This window comes from Melitaea cinxia, chromosome 23 (genome assembly GCF_905220565.1).
Source record: "Melitaea cinxia chromosome 23, ilMelCinx1.1, whole genome shotgun sequence".
NCBI classification, from domain to species: Eukaryota; Metazoa; Arthropoda; class Insecta; order Lepidoptera; family Nymphalidae; genus Melitaea; species Melitaea cinxia.
The window spans coordinates 155,055-176,834 of record NC_059416.1 but is presented as its reverse complement, the minus strand read 5'-3'; the positions used below and the strand labels follow the sequence as shown (position 1 = coordinate 176,834).

Sequence of the window (21,780 nt, the reverse complement as noted above, 5' to 3'; positions counted from 1 at the left end):
TTTTGAAGTAAAACTTTTTTACGCACGCTTGACTTAGGGAGCTGGTGAATGCGTAACGAGAGCGTTACGAAAATGTGAGCTGGTGAGTCGAATGGAAGTTAAGAGGGAGATATAAGTTAGTGAAGATAGAAAGAGAGGAAGTTACGATTCGTGTATCACCGTAGGAACTAAAGAAGTTTTACTTCGTCGTGTGGTCTAAAGCACACTCGTTTTTTTTTTTTGTTATTTATCATTGCAACGATTTTTAATCTGTATTTATTATACTTACTACGTTCAAATGTGAAATCGAAAATAATACTGTGCGTAATATGTTCAATTCTTTAAACTTTCTATATTATATAAGTAACTGAGGTAGGGCATAGCAGGAATTTCCTGCTCAAAGTATGGAGCAGCCCGACTGGGGTAGTACCTCGACCTTACAGAAGATCACAGCTAGATAATACTGTTTTCAAGCAGTATTGTGTTCCTGCTGGTGAGTAAGGTGACCAGAGCTCCTGGGGGGGATTGGGGATTGGGTCGGCAACGCGCTTGCGATGCTTCTGGTGTTGCAGGCGTTTATAAGCTACGGTAATCTCTTAACATTAGGTGAGCCGTACGCTTGTTTGCCGACCTTGTGACATAAAAAAAAAGTTATATTTCTTAGAAATTATCTCACACAAAAATGGGATGTTGTTATTTAATACAAAATGATTTTGTTTTTAAGAATACAGCAATAAGCAGAACGTACAGCAGATAGGTGATTTCTCCTTTACACATAAAGTTAAAATTATAAATATAACATGTAATTCAGACAAAGTCACACGAACAAGGCTTGTGTTTAACATTTTTTAACCTTTTCGATGCCAATGTACTCAGCGCAAAATTTTTCCGTCAGCGCAAAACTTTAAATAAATAACGAAGTAAATAATAAGTCGTAGAGATGTGTTCTGTCCTATTGATGAATAAGACTTAAATATTCTAAATTTTATTTTATTTTGAAATACATGAAAATAGTTTTGTAAGTTTGAAAAAATATTATAAGTTAAAAACTTTCATGTTTTTTTTTTATGGCAATTGTTGGTCAATGAATATAATTATGCACTTTTATAATTACCGACACTGTCAATTTAAAATTTAAACAAGATGGTTGGGCGCTTATGACGTCACTGATATTTATATATTTTCTACATTGATTGCTCTTGGAGCATTAAAAACTAAACATTGTCAAAAGCTGGAGATATCATTATCGACGGCGTATGTGGTTTTCCCCCTCTCTTCCCGTGGGTGTCGTAAGAGGCGACTAAGGGATAACACAGTTCCACTACCACCTTGGAACTTAAAAGGCCGACCGATGGCGGGCTAACCATCCCACTGCTGGCTTTTGAAATACACAGGTCGAAGACGGGCAGCAGCGTCTTCGGTGCGACAAAGCCAGCCCTGCGGTCACCAACCCGCCTGCCCAGCGTGGGGACTGTGGGCAACACACATGAGTTAACGCCATTATTGGCGCGAACTTGTAGAGGCCTATGTCTAGCAGTGGACTGCAATAGGCTGAAGTGTAAGTGTGTAGGTGTATGTGGTTTCGTTATTCTTAAGTGCAAGATAAAATAACTTTTTCACCTAAATCAAATAAAAAATTATAAATTATTGTCGTGGTTATAAATTTGTAACGCCGAGTGTATAAAAATAAACCATTTTGACATCTTTTGACGGTGAACAAGTCGTTTGTTTTTTATATTTAAAAATATATATAATAATATAAACTGAAAAATGTACAGATATGTATTAAAAAAAGTATTTAATCGAACTTTGATTGATATTAAAATGTTCATAATAATTAATGATATACTGTGTGACAGAAATAAAGAAATCAATTAAAATGTTATTCTACATTTATTATTAAAGTAAAAATATTTACAAAATCTTACAACTAACAGAGTATTGAATTGCGTCACGCGTGAGAGTGGTAACAGGTGAGTTACATTAACGTCAAGGAGTCTGCGGACGAAGACGAAATGAGTCAATACAGTACCCACAGCTTGATCCCGAATAAATAATCACTACAATCAACCAAATGCATTCATGGCAAGGCACAATAATTTAATCCAATAAATAATTTAATAAATAGAAGCTTTACGAAATTCTAAAAAAATCTCTTTAGTAAAGTTAGCATTATGACGTAAGTTAAAACTTGAGTATTATTTGTGATTGAAGTTGTGTCAGAAGACATTATCTCAAAATCCACATGATTTATTGCATCGCTATCTTTTCTATTTATATCTGTCGTTCCTTCTTCGATTTTTCCCATTTCAAATTGAGCAGCTTTTGTGTCTCTTTTACGACGCTTACTTTCTTCATCTTCTAAACCATCTTCTTCGTATTCCTCTTCTTCTTCCTCTTCATCTTCTTCTTTGTCTTCTTCTTTTTCGTCTTCTTTATTTTCTTGCTTAGTTGGTTCATCCTCTACTTTTTCCTCATGTTTTTCACTACCTTCTGCTTTCAAGTCAAATATTTCAGGTGAGATTTGTTTGTGTACTGAGTTAACAAGCTTCAAATGCGTAGATCTTGTGTTTGTAAAAACTGGAACGGGAACGTTTGCTGCATCTGTTTTTATATGATCGGCGACAACAGGAGGGATTTCACCCTTAAAAGGGCCAAACTGTGGTGTTTTAAGAAGTAGCTCTGTATTTGCTGGTAGCTTTGAAGAAAACAACTTAGTATTACCTTTATTTACCTCTGGGACGCTAGTCAACGTAGCCGCAGAAATTGTTTTACCATCATAAGTCGTAAATGTTTGGTCAGCTGTTATTTTTTGTGAATGCTCTTTCGGTAATTTAGGTGCGGGGGGTAAATACTGAGGCGTTAATTTATCTGACTCCATAACCATATCTGAAGGAGAATCCCGGTCCATGTTTTTCTTGCCAAAGAGAGCATTCAGCTCACTCTCTGTTTTGATGTAAACGGGATGTGGTCTATCTTCTTTTGCATGATTGCTTGGAAATACTTCCTTGGTTCTATCGTTATTAGATAATAAATGATCAGGAGGAGACGGTATGAACATTGGTTCAAACGACTCGGTTATTTTATCACTGGGATAAGCATGATTAGAATTTATATATTGGGGAGCCTCTTCATAATCTTCTTCTACATCTGTATCTTCTCTTCTATTTGCATGATTATTGTCATATTCTGCTATTTTATCTTCACCCGCCATCAAAGGTTCGCGAATGATAGGTTTAAAACCACTTTCAATTACAATGGAGTCTGGTTTGAAACCGGTATTCTGAGCAGGAGCGAACGATGAAGTTTCTGTGGATTCTCCGATGAAATCAGATGACTTCATTTCATTTTGTGTATGTGGATGAGAATGTTGATGGTTTTCATTTGTTCTTGTGCGCATTGTGGAAGAATGACGATAAACTTCAGGCGAAGGAGTTGAAGATACTCTCACCGTGTGAACAGATTGTGGTTTGTTCTGCAGCATTTGTTGGTCTAATGGTTTAGGATGATCCATGGGTTTTCCTAGTATTATTTGTCCTGGTTTGTTAAAGAAGATTTGTGGAACACTATGTTGAGCTGCAGCATCATTTGATCCTGGTAAGGTTATTTGACTCTTTACAACTTGATTAGCAATTATATCTGTATGTCCCAAACTTAACGTTTGACTATGGGCTGGCACTGCTATGTTGTTATGTCCAGGTTTACCTATTATAACGGATTGCACGGAATTGTTAGGAATTTTTGGCGCATGCTTTGGTGGCCCTTGATTATAAACTGGTTTTGGAGGAGGCATTTGTGGCATTGTCTTCATTGGTGTAATGTTTGATTGCTGAGGTCTATTCATATTCATATTTGATGGAGGTCGATTATTATGGTGTTTATTCGGCTTTTTGGGCATTCCATATGACCCGTGTGGATTGGGCATTGACAGTGGATATGGACTATTTCCTTTCGGGTGCATCGGGAATGGTCTACGCAATTTAATTTCGGGAGGTGTCGGTCTACGAAAAGGTGGTCTCATATTTACCATTGGCTTATTTTGAGAATTAGGTCTCAATACATTATGTAATGTCTGTGGTTTTTGATTTGGTGGCAATAAAAATGTTTCCGGCAATTTTGCTGTTTCAACTACATATTCATCTCCCTCTCTTATAGGTTGTTCTGGTACAAACTCCTTGACATCTTCATGAACTTGGTATTGTGATATCTTTTGGGGATATGTTGTATTTCTTTTAATTTCATCTTTCATTTGATCTTCCAAATTTTCTACAGCTTCAATGACTTCTTTGATTTGCACTTTTGATATCGGCAATTCATACTCGTGTCCACTCGGGTGCAAATAGTTCCTGCTGGGTTCTGGGTACACTTCTCCCGAGAGGCCGCTGTCTCCTTTATCGCTACTGAAATCGTTATAATTTTGTTTCGTATTGATTATTTTTTGAAGTTTTTTTCGCTGATCTAAAAATTTTGATTCCGGTCTCAGACGGCTTTGTACCTGAATAGACTCTTCGCCCATAAGATCGTCAGGAAGGGCTAAGGTCTCGACTACGCGACTTTCCTCTGCGTCTGTAGCGTCACACTCATCGATCACGCGTATTTTCCAACCGAGATGGCGATGAGTGAAACACTGCAAAAATATTTCAATTATACAATGTTCTTATATTAACGAAATAATTAGCGTTCTAACACACATGAAATAAATAAGATACAAAAAGAAACCTCATGCGATAGAAGACTTGAAAGGCTGAAACAGAAAACAGATAGCAAAGATTATGTACAAAATAGGGATTTATAATTAAAATACATATGTAAATATGTATAAAGAAACTAAATGAAAATAAATACAATTTTAAGAGCTCTATATCAATAATATATTAACCTGTTAATCCCTCATAGTTTATGCATTATGAAGTATAGAAACTAAATAGATTTAAGAAACTTTTTTTTGACACACATCAATGTTTAAATTGCATGATCTTTTGTTTATTTCTTAAATCTGAGATAAGATATATACAGAATAATGAACATAATGTTATAGGTAAAAGAAAAAATGTAACCCATATGTAGAAAAAAGCATCGGTTAGATTGTATTATATAGTTTCTCTTTACCTGATAGTAGACAGTGTCCGGAGTATTTTTGTCTGGGATCCAAGTAACCACCCCAGGGTTGCCTTCCTCGCAGATCAGAGTCAGAGATCGCTGATAAGCTCCGAAGCTTGGGTACTCGTCAGCTTCCGGCCCCTCATTGTCTGGAGTCCAGTTACAAAGACGGCCAACCCCAGTTGGTTGAAGTTCACCGTTACGCAAACGACGCACACCTGCATATATTTCTATACCCTGCGACAATTATAATAATATTAGGCCCCACAAATTTATTTGAATATCGTTTCTATACTACAAAGAAAATATATTTCTTTAAGCGACTGGGTCACCAAACAAACGTACACACCACCTGATGGTAAATGGTCACCGTAGCCTATAGACGCCTGCTTCACCAAAACCATCACAAGCGGTTCGCCGATCCTACCCCTGACGCTCATCAGAAGCTCTGGTCACGTTACTTATCACAAGAACACAACTCTGCTTGAAATCAGTTTTATTTAGCTGTGTTCTTCGGTAAGGTTGAAGTACTTCCTAGTCAGGCTGCTCCAAATTATAAGCAGGGTGTTTCCTGCTGTGCCCTACCTCAGTGAAAAATATTTTAAAATATAATTATAATTTAAAATTAAATTTAAAAAAATAATTTAAAAAAAGATAATGATTTGGGCGATGTAAATCATGGCTTTAGAAATAAACCAAAGCATTTAGTTACTCAGCATTAATATTTAAGACGTAATTAATTGACTAGAAAAGGGACGAAAAAATCGTTTAAGTACTAAACTTTAAATGTACTGTAGATTCAGTTTGATTGCAACAGATCAAAATTATTAAGATGTGATGATCATATAACGACCATGATTAATTTTTAATGTCTACTTACCTTTTTCTCCGCATCAGTTTTATGGTAATATCCTCCAACAGGATCATTGGTGATATAGAAGGGATGGTAGCGAGCTGGTACCTCAGGGTCAGTACCACCTTCCACCACGAACGTGTACTTCTTGCCTCGGACCACCGTAATCTCAGGAATCAAGAGACCGTTGATGTACCAGGAAATACCCCAACCGACGTGACCTGTATAATTTATTATAAATCTGAAAACCCAGTAGCATGAATCGCATAATTTAAGTCGCTAGTTAAAAATTTCTTTTCATTTTACCCTTTAATGACGTAAAAAGAGTTACTGCTTTTATATAGATTTCATTTATTGTGAAGATGGGCACACAAAAATGTCATTAAATGAAATCCAAACACAAACTACGAGTATAGTCTCTACTACTAAAGTTATGTATGTCGGTTTCGAAAATGTAAGTCTCGAATGCGATGATATCAAAACTTCTGTGAAATGTTGCAAAAGAATATAAAGATTTTTTATTTATACCAAGTACTCATACAATATGTTACAAACTTAAAAATAATTAATATTTTTTATGCAACCAGGTCGCTGAAACAAACAAACTGTAGCTTACCTAGTGGTAAGCTATTACCGTAGCTTATAGACGTCTGAAACACCAGAAGCATCGCAAGCGCGTTGCCAATCCTACCCTCAATATCCCAGGAATTCTAGTCACCTTACTCACCACAGGAGTACAACACTAATTGAAAGCAATATTATTTAGCTGCCATATATCCAGTTGGGCTGCACCATATTTTGAGATCGATATTTCCTGTTGTGCTCCACCTCAGTTGAATTAGAAGCGAATATTCTTATAAACAATGTCTGAATAGGGTAGAGCATTAAACATTTTTGAAACTTTCAAAACTTTCGCATTGAACGCGTGTGATCCTACATCTGGATGTTCTCAGTAGGCCTTAAGTACTTTACAATAAACTCTTAGCATAAATCCGAAAGTTTATACGGACGGATATTCCCTACTTAATCCAGAGCGGCAAGATGATTTGGATTTAGAAGAAATACTTATTTGTTATAATCTGAAATAGCATAAAACTATTTATAGTCCTATAAATATATCGTTATCGTGGCTTGTTTTTAATTGCAGAACAAAGAATTGACATTAATTTGAATCATGATCGCTCACAATTCAGCCTGTCACATCCTACTGCTGATTTTTTTTTATATCACTAGGTCGGCAAACAAGCGTACGGCGCACTTGATGGTAAGAGATTACCGTAGCTTATAGAAGCCTGCAACACCAGAAGCATCGCAAGCGCGTTGCCGACCAAATCCCCAATCCCCCCCAGGAGCTCTGGTCACCTTACTCACCAACAGGAACACAATACTGCTTGAAAACAGTATTATTTAGCTGTGATCTTCTGTAAGGTCGAGGTACTACTCCAGTCGGGCTGCTCCATATTTTGAGCAGGAAATTCCTGCTGTGCCCTACCTCAGTTAAATATGGGTATAGGCCTCTTCTCTCCATCTCCATCATTCTCTCCATGTAGCATAAAGATCGGAGCTTAATACACAACGATGCTCTACAGCGGGTTGGCTGATAAACTTTTGGATAGTTATGTATAAATCTTAAATTTTGATCAGATGTATGGATGTTCCCTACTTAGCACTGAGCTTGCCAGAACGGCTAAGTGGATTTAGATAAAATTTGGGACAGAATATATAGTATAAGTATTTTTTCGGTGAAGTTGTTTTTAATTATATATATTTTTTTAAAGAACAAGAGAATAACATACTTTTTTAAGCATAGCGTTTGTATTATAAAATATAAGTTCTCATTACGTAACCAACATGCGAATAAAATTAATGTTTAATACAACCCAGTTACGACAGCGGAGAACAAAGCGAAAAACGTCTTAGGTCAAGTTTTATTACCACAACTAAAAAAACTGATACTTTTTATTATGGATAATTCGTCTGATTTGAGCGTGTTTGTAATCTCTTGAACCTTAACCAGCTACCCATATGATTTGATTACTACACGCCGACACGATAAATAGCCTTAGATTTTAAAACAGAATTGATAAACAAAGATCACTAAATTATCTTAACATAAAGAAATCTTTGGCCTTAGTCCGTCTATTGCAGACGACTTAGACAGTATCAGACAGACACTGTGTAGCCTAGGACACTCTTTAGGAAAACGCAGAGTTGCCTAAACTCTGCGCCACCCTCTCGGCCTCACTGGCTAGGCCCACAGGAACGACGAGTCGATACGTGTGAAGCCAGTTCGGCTGCAGGAGTCTTTCGCATTTTAGAGCTATCCCACGAATGCTTGACAGAGACCCCATTCCGGGTTTCAAATAAAGTTTTCCTTCTCCAGGACTCTGTTGATTTTGAGCCAGGTTTATCCCTCGGTCGCCTTTTACGACCTCCAAGGGAAGAAAGGGGGTGGTGCTATTCTACTCGACTGACACCACACGGCATAAAAAATAAAGAAATACCAAAATAAAATTAACAACGCAACATGAAATCTCAAGCAATAAACATTAACATTCCAAAAAATGCGCTACACTCACGCTTTGCGTAAATAATTAATTTGCTTGTTTGGCGCAGACTCAAAGCTACATAATTATACGAGTTTACATTAGTTTAAGAACTTATTTATGAAGGTTTAAATATTTTATGGTGTGTAATTATTTATGTAATGGTACCAACCTGTAATGGCAGAATATCCTTGCTTTCCGCCAGTGGGTCCCATCTGTGCGTAGAACACGCCATCTGGTGGCTCGTAGCACTGGATGCCGGGGATCTCCCAGGGCGTCACCTTCGGAGATGGTCGTGGAGTCGGCACGGGATTGGGCTTGATTACTGCAGTCTAAAGCAATTTTTAGGTATAAATAGAGAAAGACACTAGCAGAAGAAGTTTTCTTACAGAACTTACTTCTAAAACTCTACTATATCAAAAGGTGTGGCATCATAATGATTCTAAATATATTCATAATTTATCATTAATTTATCGGTGGCACTCGTAGCTTCACAGTAATTATTTTATAAAATTATTATTTAAAATAACTTTTGATGACTATTTAAGAGTAAAATTTTTCAATTCTAATATTAGACATACATATATATATATGAGCGTGTGTTTGAGTGTGTTTAACCGAGAAGCAAAGCAAGAGCAAGAAAGCAAGAAATTCACTTTTACAATATTAGGCGTTCTAACGTTTTAATATTCCTCGAGTGTAGCTTCAACTCAACTTACACCTGATGGTAAACGTTCCAACCATTCGTAACGTGCGCTATTTACAATGGAATATATAAAACATCTCGTAATAGAAAGATGAAAGTTATTTCGTACCTTCAATATACAAGGGTAAATATTAAAAGGTAAATATTTCACAACCTTAAATCCTCGCCAGCAAAATAGAGTAGTGTAACCTTTGCAAAGTTCATACTAAGGTCATCGACGTTTTAAGGTATCTAGAAGGCCCTAGTGCTTCGTATTACTATTTGCATACATATTTCTTATTTGAACGAATCGATTTTTCGATATTACAGGCTTCAGTGAGTGCCTCGCTTCGTGAGATACCCTCAGTATTAAAATACTATTAGTAAATAAGAGTGTGAATACTGTATCAAAGATCCAGAAAGTCATTAAAATATACAAGTACAGACGCACAGACCATGACAAAATGTATGGTTGGCCCTATAAATGTTTGTCACATGAGGGGAGCGATCACACAACTGTTAGCATATCAGCCAGTTACTATGACCAATTCACACACACATTATTAGGATTAAAATACAGTATATATTTTTTTAATAATTTTGATATTATGACAACGCTGTCTGTGGAGATATACCTACCACTAACTTGTTTTTTTCTTTTTATTGTTGTTTGTTATGTTTTATTTATCTATTTTAAGTAAAATAGATCTCATTTTTATTAGTAACAATTTAAACTTAATATTTTAATTTAACTTAACTAGCGTGTCTTTAAGACAATAACTAGACATATGATTAAACGTAAGGTACTTACATCTTCTTCTACCGCTGCCGGTCTCGTCGGCGGTTCCTTGCGAATCGGTTCTGACTTGTGTTCCTCGTCACCCTCAGGCATCGGGCAGTTCCATAGCGGTGGTCGGCCGAACTCAATGAATTTGTCACCCTGTGTAACATTGAGACTATATTAGCAACAATGTCACGTGTAGTCATCGAAATAAAGATAAAATATAAAAAATTAATCAAATTTTCATTTCAACATTTTCAGCTAGAAGCGCTGTTTATATCGTGATAAGAAAAATGCGGAAATGCGTACAGCACTTTGTGCTAAAATTATAGAAATGGATATTTGTATGTGGTTCAACTTATTAATTAAACTGATGACATATACTTACTCGTAAAAATAGGACTTTCTAAAAATTTGAATTTTATTGAAAATTGTATTTAAATCTGGATTACTGTTCCAGCGTATGTCATCAGTTCAATACACTATTTAAAAACTTTTTTGCAGAGTTTTGTTTACAGAATCTATCCTAAATCCTAACCTTAAATTCATTTTATAAAGTAAACTAAACTGACTCAAATGAGGATTCAAAAGTGCTTTTGAACCCTACTTGGATTTAAAAAAAAATGGTTAAAGCGTTCCTTACCTTAGTAAAGTATTGGTGGTAGGAGACCTCACGTTTAGAGTTGAGGGGTCCAATGGCCCATATGATGGCTTGGCTCATGTTAGTGAACACGGGCTTGTCCAAGAAATCTGCCGCCTTCAAGGGACGCTGGTAAGTAACGATGGAGTAGCCGTTTACTAGGGCTGCGTTTAGCACGCGGATGGAACTCGTGTTTTCCTGTAAAAATATAATAATTTAAATGTTACTTTCTAATGTTTACGCGAATTTCACTCATTATAATGAAACAAGCTTTTCCGATTTTATCGCATTTTATTAAGTTTTTTAGATGCCCGATGTTTCCAATACTTACAGCAACTATGGTCAAAGAGTTTTATTTGGAGTTTTCCAAACAGTATACTGTTTGGAAAACTCCAAATAACAATTTTTTTTGGAATTTTACAGCCATACACACGTAGACACACATTTTTTTTTGTAAAAGATTTGATACACATCATACATTATTCCTTTAAATTTAAATTTTTTTTTTCCTTTCCTAGACCTCCGATATGTATGGTCGGAGCCTGTATTTACATTGTACTCTTTCATTCCAGTTCTATCAATTATGCCTCTCGTACTTTCATGCCTCATACTAATTTCTTTCTCGCATCCATCATCTTTCATACTCAGGGTGGGTTCCCAAACTGTATGGTTTCTAAGCTACTCTATTTTTCTTTATTTTTAAGCTTTTATTTAACAGGGTAATAAAACAAAACTTTTACTGGTTTATTGTCTTCTTTTTACAATTTATGAGCTTCACGATTTAATTTAAAATGTTACAAAGTCTATATTCAAGGCGACATCTGAAAATCGTTTCGTTCAGAATTCAAGCTAAAAAGCAATTTGGCAATTGCGCGCCTAAAATTTGAATACCGCGTTTGAGCGCGCAGTAACTACAGTGTTATTGGCACAATTGTACGCTTCCTGAACCTGACTTTTACTTCGTTCCCAAAAATTATTTTCACTTTCATGATAATATCGCTTCAATAAACTTCAATAATATATATGTATGTAATTTTACTGAACGTCTAAATCGAATTCGAAAGACAAATTGTTCATACTGAAATTCAAAAAACGATACACGCAATATTGATCTTTATAGCCGATTCTTTAGAACGTATAATGGCAAATACGAGTAAATTGACTATATTGTTAATACGTGTATTTGAAATTATCTTGGCCCGTAATATGGTCTCAGCTAAATGTTCTGCCTTCGATAACAATCTGGGTCCCTCGAACGAGATTAATCTATCATATTGTATTAGATTATGTATGGCCTCCTTCGATAGGTCAACGTGCAATATGTGTAGAGGACACTACCTTATGAAACGCCTTTGTCATAATAAAATAGAATTTAGCTTTGTACCTAAGTTATAATTCAAATGGGATCGTATAAAACTTTTATATTCAAGCTATCCTTATTCTTCAATATAAAATTATAACGAATTAATATCAGATTAAATTCCATATATTGAATTGAATTGAGGATATATTGAATTTTCCGAAGGGACTATATAATCGGTACTGGAACTAAAACTACTATTATTTATCCTCCCATGTCTTGGCTACTCACTATGTCTAAACTGCTGCATAAATTTGACAAAAAAACTTGGCATGATTTCATTTCAGACTTTAATAAGACACTAGGAACTAGTTCATTTTTAAATTCATGACGATCTAGAAGAGCGGTTTTAAGTTATATACAAGTACTAGAGCATTCAAAATAAACTAATACATTTAAGAATTAATCTGGTACAAAATGATTTTTTTAATTTTTATAATTTTTTTAAGGAATGGTTCCTTGCAAAAGTAAATAAACCGATGGCGGGATAACCACCCAACTACTGGCAATGAAATACACAGGCCGTAGACGGGCAGCAGCGTCTTCGGTGCGATAAAGCTAGCCCTGCGGTCACCAACCCGCCTTTCCAGCGTGGTGACTATGGGCAACACATATGTGTTCACACCATTTTTGGCGTGAACTTGTGGAGGCTTATGTCCAGCAGTGGACTGTTATAGGCTGAAATGATGATGAATGATGAAAAGTAAATAAAAGTTAGATTGTAGTTGCAACTAGTACAAAAGAGGGCCTCATTCAAAAGTAACCAATAATATAATACAAATAACGATAAACAAAATTTAGACATTGATAAAACTTTATAACAAAGAATGCGTGACATCGTTTGTCTCCGGTCACGTTACCATAAATTTCAGTTCACTGTCTATAATGAAGATTGTTCGCGATGTTTCAAACTATTTGCATACCGAATTTCAAGTCGATCGATGGAGGCTTCGAAGCATCAAACCGGAACAAACCTAACCACTTAGATGCTGCATACGCGCATAGTTTACTTGCCTACACTAATATAGAGTTAAGATGGTGGTTAAAATAACTAACTAACTGATAAGTATTACTTAGAGCTTGTTTAACTGGTTGAGGATAACGCTATTTAACGGATATCGGTATCTGAGAGTTAAAAGTTTTTAAATATTTTTGAATATCATATCAAAAATTGACCGCTCCAGCGGGGATCGAACCCGCGTCTCCGACTGACCGTGTCGGCGCTCTAGCCAATTAGGCTATAGAACGATATACTCGCTAAATCAAAATTTTTGATATGATGATTTTTATATTCGGTTTAAGCGAACCGTGGCGGTCAATTTTTGATATGATATTCAAAAATGTTTAGAATTCCTAATGTGTGGGTAACGCAAAAATAAAAATCGTACATATTAAAAGTTTTTGATTCATTATTCTTTTTTACCATCGAATTATACTCTATTTGTGAGATATTCCTATTCGCATACATTATATCTTGAAGTTAAGGTTATTAATTAAGAAGAAACAGGTCCTAATATGGCCTATTCTGCCTCCCGCTTTCAAGGTCTATTTTTATCATCATCAGTCAAATAGCGTTATGCATAACTGGTGAACAGGGCCTTTGTTATCCATGAACATGTGTACAAAAATATAATTATAGTACAATGAAACAAATTTTCTGATATATTTAAAAATAAGTGATTAAATTTAAATTGTAGTTGTGATAGAACATCTGTAACGAAACTAAATTAAATAAGTTAATTACAAATATTTTGAGGAAAAAACGTAAGACTCGTCCCTTTGGTTCCAATCAATGAACAATACAATCGTTGGACCAATTTTTATAACTTATGATAAGAAAGTTACATTATACATAAATGACATATTTTATAAAGCTTATGTTGCGCCAATACATAGTGTTACAACATAACACAATGAAGTGGCAATAACAAATATTATAATTATAGAAAGAAAGAAAGAAACACTTTTAAATTATGTTAAATAAAATAAATAAAATAAAATTGCAACCAATGACACAAGCCGAAAAGTACTATAAATATATAATGGATAAATGCACTAATATGATAACCTTTAATTGCCGATCCGTTATGAGGTCGATTGAATGTGTGAGAGGTTTGTGCAAATCAGCTGATATAATAGCCTTGCAGGAAACATGGTTGCTACCACAGGATATCCCATTTTTGGGCAGCATTGATCCGGACTTTCAGTACACAGGAAAATCTGCGGTTGACACGGGCGCTGGTATCTTGCGCGGGCGGCCTTACGGGGGTGTTGCTTTAATGTGGCGAAAAAGTAAGTTTAGCTCAGTGTCGGAGGTGCGGTGTAAAAGTGATCGGTTAACGGCTATTAGAATAGAACTGGCGGATCGCCCGCTATTAGTGTTCAGTGCCTATATGCCGACAGATACGGCCGATTATCATAATATTATAGAATATACGGAATGCCTTAGTGAGGTTGCGGCAATTGGTCAGGAATGTGACATTGACTTAGTGTTTGTGCTGGGTGACTTTAATTCACACCCAGGAGCTCGGTTTGGAGAAGAGCTAAAGAATTTTTGTACGGAACAGAATTGGAAGTGCGCGGACATTGAGATTTTAGGACTGAACTCGAATTCACACACGTATGTAAGTGACATTTCCTATACTAAACGTTGGTTGGACCACTGTGTAGTGTCGGAGGCGGGATGGAAAGCAGTTGTAGATGCTAAGATACACTATGATGTTTACTGGTCAGATCATTACCCATTACAAATTAAATGTAATTTAAATACAATTAGGAGTGAGTTTGTTTGTAATAATATTAATGAAAATAATGATGTTATATGGGGGGAAAGAAATTTGGAAGAGATAAAATTATATCATGAGCAGTGCGATATTTTGTTAAAACATATAGAGTTTCCTGAGGTGTTAAATCAGTGTAGTAATATTAGTTGTTGTAATCAGGAACATAGGATTATTATTGATAGTTTGTATAGTAATATTGTTAATGTATTAAAAATTGCATCTAGTCGAAGCTGTAGTAAAAATAAGAATAAGAGAAAAAAACATGTTGTAGGATGGAACAAGCACGTTAGGTTAGCACATCGGGACGCGCGATGTGGGTTTCAGGACTGGGTTCTATATGGTAGGCCTAAAACGGGAGATATATATAACAACATGGTCTATACTAGAAAAGTTTTTAAGGAAAGATTGAAATGGTGCCTAGATAATAAAGAACAGATACAAATGGACATGATAGCTTCACATCATTATAATAAAGACTTTGGGAAATTCTGGAAACAAACGAGTAAACTGAATCCCAGGTCGCGAGTTCCGGTTAGTGTGAACGGTGTTAGCGAGCCCTCTGAAATTGCAGAGCTCTTTAAAAACCAGTTTAAAGTAGAATCTGTACTTGTTCCATCGGAGGAATATTCATTGAATCTGGGAGATGATTCCAAGTTAGTTGAACAGGTGGTATTTTCTGAGGTAGAGGTAAAAGCAGCTATAAAGAGCATAAAGCGCGGGAAATCACCTGGACATGACTCCCTAAGCATTGAACATGTACAGTATGCGGGTGAGCATATGTCTAAGGTACTGGCGTTGTTTTATACTGCTTGCGTGTGTCACTCATACCTACCTGAGGAAATGATGAGGACCCTGGTGGTACCTATTGTGAAAAACCGTACAGGGGATGTCTTTGATAGACGTAACTATAGACCCATATCATTGGCCACCATCATTGCAAAAATACTGGACAGTATGCTCAGTAGCCGATTGGATACGCATCTAAATCTGCATGACGCACAGTTCGGATTTAGACCCGGACTGTCCACTGAAAGTGCAGTGCTGTGTCTTAAGCATACTTTCCAATACTATACGAACAGGAACACACCAGTTTATGCGTGTTTCCTGGACCTTTCAAAGGCCTTTGATTTGGTGTCTTACAATAAGCTGTGGCATAAATTAAAGACAGAGACCACACTACCTGAAGGCCTTATACGTCTATTGAAGTACTGGTACGGTAACCAGAATAACATTATTAGTTGGGCGGGCTCGCTGTCGGAGCCATACAGGCTGGAATGTGGGGTAAGGCAGGGAGGAGTGACCTCGCCGAAGCTTTTTAGCTTGTATGTGAACCGTCTGATTGAGGAGCTGAGCAGCACCAAAGTCGGATGCTCTATTGATGGTACATTTGTTAACAATATAAGTTACGCTGACGACATGGTGCTGCTGAGCCCTTCAATCAAAGCCCTTAGAAAATTATTAGGGATCTGTGAGAGGTATGCAGTGGCTCATGGCCTTAGGTATAATCCCGAAAAGAGCGAAATGCTTATATTTAAAGCAGGTAATAAATGTTATCCCACAGTACCGTCGGTAACAATAAGTGGCACCTCGCTTAAAATAGTAACAAAGTTCAAGTACTTGGGGCATTGGGTAAATGCTGACCAGAGCGATGATATGGACATGGAACGGGAACGTAGGGCGCTGGCGGTCAGAAGTAACATGCTTATCCGCAGGTTTGCAAAGTGCACAAATGAAGTTAAAATAACTCTATTCAGAGCATACTGTCAATCTTTTTACACTTGCAGCCTGTGGATTAAATATACTAAGAAGGCCTACAGCGTCCTGCGTGTCCAGTATAATAATGCGTTTAGGGCGCTGTTGGGGCTCCCGCGACACTGCAGTGCCTCGGGGATGTTCGCAGAGGAGCATACAGATGGCTTTTATGCAATTATGCGTAAGCGTGTGGCATCTCTGTGGAGGCGGATACGCGCGAGCACCAACAGCATCCTGCGTACAGTTGCGGACCGGTTTGACGGATCCATAATAAAACATTGGATCACCATGCATGTTATGCCGTCGGACCGAGCCGCTAAATAAATTAATAACATTAGCATGATAGGTACATACGATATGGATGAAAGCCACGAAGAGTGAAAGGAGGATTGAATGATACTGATTAACTTGATATATATATTTTTTCATGTCTATTTTGTGTTCTGTGTGTTTTTAATTCATTGTATTTAACTCCTTAATTATAAATTGTTAATAATGATAATGAAATGGTAAATAAATTAATAATTAAATTATAATTCACATTAATATAATATTTAAAAAAGGGAATGCACATTTTAGTTGTTTTAAAATTGTTGTTATTATTATTAAGAAATATTATTATAGTTATTGTTAATTCAAAATTTATTAAAATGTAATTATTTAATTATTTAAATGTAATTGTACTAACATTAGACTATAAGCATCATTGTTACTAACACTATATGGGCTAGTCCCGAAATAAAGATTATTATTAAATATCAACGCTATTATAACTAACACAAAGAAAAAAACTAAGTCCATGAATCAAGAATCCCACAGCTGGCTAAGGACCCTTTCCCTTACACGGAGGAAGAGGCCTACGTCCAACAATGACATGTTCCAGGCAAAAACAAACAATAAAAATAACCAGTATCATAATGGAACTAACCGCAATCCGTTCATCGGGACACGATCCGTGGACACCAGCACACTGACTCTTCGCATCCAGGTAGTAGTCGTTGGCGTAGCCCTTGAGTGTGTCTTTGTCCACCCACGCGACCGCCACATCACCACCTACCATCTGCGTGTGGTCGACGACTCCAGATATACCGAACGACATGTATTCACCGTCCTCTGTAACAAAAACAATAAAAATATATAATTTTCATTTTTTGTTCTAATATTATAGCTTATATTTCAGGAGGAAACAAATTCACATTAGTAGCGTTAAGGATGGTGGAAAAAGGAATCCGAAACCAATATAGCACTAGCACTAATGCCAAAACTGCCTGTACACACATTTTTCATGTCTGGGGATCGAACTTGGGACCACAATGACAGCGTGTTGTTGTAACCACTACATTAATCCGTTATTATCGGCATCATATTCTAAGGTCACAAATATTACAACCATAATAATATATGTAATTATTATGGCTAGTAAGGTTATAAACAAGATCCTCAATAGTAAAACAGTAGTCATAAATGTACCCCTGGTGAAATCGCAGGGGACGTCTAGTGAATAACAAATGGGTAAGTTGAAACTCGGACAGAGTATTATAGTCCATATTATATCCACAAATAAATGAAATTGGAGCGTCTGTTTGTAATATTAAAATAACCGCTTTTCACTAAATACCCATGGATGTATACACAGTACATATACCGAAATAACATTTTTACAATTTTTGTCTGTCTGTCTGTTTGTTCGTTCCGGCTTATATCTGAAACGGCTGGACTGATTTTGACGAGACTTTCACTGGCAGATAGCTGATGTAGTAAAGAGTAAGTTAAGCTACTTTTATTTTAGAAATTTATTTATTTTATAACTCTGTGAACTGAACAATAACTTTTTTGTTAAATTCCACACGGACGAAGTCACGGGCACAGCTAGTGTTAGCTATAATCTTGATAAGTTGTATTTGTAAAGACAATTAATATAACTTTTATAGATAGGCTTATTGTGTTTGCTGCATATTTACAGTAACAAACAATACAACGTCGGTAGTCAAAAAAATAGTCGCAATCATCAAAATAAGGACAGCCAGTAAAAGTAATGAAGTAGCACGCATAAAAAATACAGTCAAATTGAAAACCTCCTACGTTTTTTGAATTCGATTAACAAATAAAATCCCTTCCTCTCAACTACTGTGCTGTTTATAATTAAAATTGGTAACTACATAGCTTAAGACTCAAAATAAGACATAGGTTACTTATTGGCGAGATTGGAAATACAGCGGTTCAAACGGCGACGCGCAGCTAATGATTATATAACTATAGAACTAGGTTTCAGACAGCATTCATTTTAACACACGCACTAGGTCATTCCCCTCTTTTCGTTTCTGGATAGATGCCATCAAAATGCCATACTAAAGTTGGATTTATCCCAAAATTATATTCCTGTGCCAAGGACCGCTAAAGCTAATTCATTATTACGAATACTGTTCCAAATAAGGCATGCTTTTGATAGTCACTTTGCCAAAAAAAATTGAAGTTAATTATTGCTATGACATCAGTATGTTCATAGTTACGAATAGGTTACAATTTTATACAGTTAAAATTCTTTCTAGTAAAATCACTCGTAACCTTGTAAATTAAGTAAAATATTTTAATATGAAAATCTGTTGATTTTTAAATAGTTATTTCCTGATTTTTTCGAAAAGTTTGACTTGTCAGAAGTTGAAAAAGTTTTTGAAACTTGCATAAATTAAAATAAAGACAATTATTACTATTTTTATTTGTCTTCAAAATTAAAATGAGAGTGAAACCTCAGCACTGCACTTACAATATTCTTGGTGTTGCAGGCGTTCATCGGCTACGGTATCCACTTACCATCAAGTGGATTGTACTCTTGATTTCCCTTTTCGCATAAAAAAATCTTAGCGTGAAATAACTCAGAATATGTATTTATGTTGTAAATTGTAAATATGTAAAATTTCGAAATTAACGTTTAACCGAAATCTCTTAAATTTATTATAAATAAAAATAACATATTCAGTATAATAATATTTACATCTGTGGTAAATAAAAAAGAAACCAAAAAAAAACTAAAAGGGGTATCTGAACTGACCCAGCTTGGAGACGAGCTGCAGCACAATGCTGTCTCCGGCGATGGCCCAGCGGACTTCGAAGGCCAGTTCATCATGCAGTACTTCACAGTTCAGCTTCGACTGTAACAAAATTGAGGTTTATTAAAAACAGAGATAGGACACAGCAGGAAAAATCCAGCTCAATACCTGGTGCAGCCAGACTGGGAAAGTACTTCCATCTTACAGAAGATCACAGCTAACTAATACTACTTTCAAGCAGTGTTGTGTTCCTGCGACGAGTAAGATAACCAGAGCTCCTAGGGATAGAGTCGGCAACGCGCTTGCGATGCTTCCAGTGTTGCAGGCGTTTATAAGCTACGGTAATCCCTTACCGTCAGGTATCATCAGGCTTTTTGATCTATGGTCTCCTCTCTGTGTTTAATTCGAAAAAAAATAAACAATAAACTTTTGTTTCATAACTCATTTCGTTTACCAATATTCTTATAAAGTCAAGCTATTAATCAACATAACTTGTTACAAAATGCCTCTAATAATAGAATGCCCCGCATAGGATATTAATTATGTGTCAAGAGCTTGGAAATACATACAACGTACAAACACAACCGCCTCAACAAATGTATACATTTGCATAACCCATACGATACGTTTAACAATTAAGCCTACAACATCCCACTGGACATAGGTTTTCGTCCATGTAAGAGAAGGATCGAAGCTTAATCAGTCATGCTGCTCCACTGCGGGTTGGCGAATATATTCCTTACTATAAATAACGATTGCTATTAGGTGTTTATGATAACAAGCGGAACTGCAGACCACTTAGCGTGCTCTCCGAGGCACGATGGGAATACCCACAACCAGACTAGAAGAAAATACTCGCACAAATATCTAACTTGAGTGGGAATCGAAATGCCGGTGTGTGCACGCACAGCTGCACCAGAGCGATATCCGGTAGACTAGAGTTATGAGATTGTATTGTGTTTGTTTCTGAACTTCGACACAGAATTTACATTCAACTACAAGCAGCCGAATTAGAACTCATCGATTTATATATACAGAGGAAAAAAGGATACGCGAGCGCTCGCCTCTTTCATTTACCAGCATAATAATCCTGAAATTTCTAACGTAATGACGTCACAGGTCGCCACAGATTATCTCATACGGAGGTACGTAGTATAACAATACAAATTTATATTATATATGTTGCTACTATAAGTATATATTGACAATATTGATCAGTGTTATGGAGTGTGTCTGTTTATCTAATTTATCAAAGTTGCGTAATCGTATATGTAATATGTAGAGCAAAACCCTTGTCACCGGCCATTACACCCGTCGTAATACGCTTGCCACGCGGAGATCGTTGTACAGCGATAAATCTGCCTACAGTATATATAATAAACATTTACATTTCGTAACGTACATTTTTTTTTTTCGTTGAGTTATATAAAATACTTTCTTAATAATTTTGTTTACTCATAAATTTGCAGAGATAATATTCCACTAAAATTAAAAATGTATAATCAAAAGAAAATTATGTTACCGTTACCATCTGTAGTCATTATTATTTTAATACCAAACTCGTTGTAAGATATAAACAAAATACTAAAAGTATTTACTTTTAACATAACATTAAAATTAAATAGTTTTTTTTTATGTCACTAGGTCGGCAAACAAGCGTACGGCTCACCCAATGGTAAGCGATTAACGTAGCTTATAGACGCCTGCAGGCTGCAACACCAGAAGCATCGCAAGCGTTGTCGACCCAATCCCCAATCCCCCCAGGAGCTCTGGTCACCTTATTCACCAACAGGAACACAATACTGCTTGAAAACAGTATTATTTAGCTGTGATCTTCTGTAAGGTCGAGGTACTACCCCTAATCTGTATTAATAAAAAAATAATCGGTGAGTTAGCTGTCACAAAACTAGAGATCGGCTGGACCCGTTCACTTATTAACCGACTTCCAAAAAAGGAGGAGGTTCTCAATTCGTTTGTATTTTTTTTATGTATGTTACGTCAGAACTTTTGACTGAGGGAACCGATTCAACTAGTTGTTTACTGATCTTTGTAAATTATGTTCATTATTTTATGTATATCTAAACAAATAAATAAAATTGGAGTGTCTGTTTGTAATATTAAAATAATCGCTTCTTATTAAGTTTATACTATGTATACACGGCACATATACGAAAATAACATTAATTATAATTTTTGTCTGTCTGTCTGTCGGTCTGCTTATTCTGGCTAATCACTTAGATGACTGGACCGATTT

General features: G+C 36.1%; 1 protein-coding gene across 1 annotated transcript in view; it reads right to left on the bottom strand.

The window, feature by feature from the left end:
• Window positions 1-1,853: 1,853 nt before the first annotated feature.
• LOC123664906 (protein Skeletor, isoforms D/E-like) overlaps window positions 1,854-21,780 on the bottom strand; it is a 120,374-nt gene continuing 100,447 nt past the window's right edge. The window contains exons 7-14 of the mRNA XM_045599276.1: window positions 19,529-19,628; window positions 17,408-17,592; window positions 10,588-10,782; window positions 9,975-10,103; window positions 8,651-8,810; window positions 5,960-6,153; window positions 5,089-5,316; window positions 1,854-4,606 (exon numbers count right to left, since the gene is read on the bottom strand). Coding sequence (XP_045455232.1) covers window positions 2,123-4,606; window positions 5,089-5,316; window positions 5,960-6,153; window positions 8,651-8,810; window positions 9,975-10,103; window positions 10,588-10,782; window positions 17,408-17,592; window positions 19,529-19,628 — 3,675 coding nt within the window. The 3' untranslated portion in view covers window positions 1,854-2,122. The remainder of the gene's footprint in view (window positions 4,607-5,088; window positions 5,317-5,959; window positions 6,154-8,650; window positions 8,811-9,974; window positions 10,104-10,587; window positions 10,783-17,407; window positions 17,593-19,528; window positions 19,629-21,780) is intronic.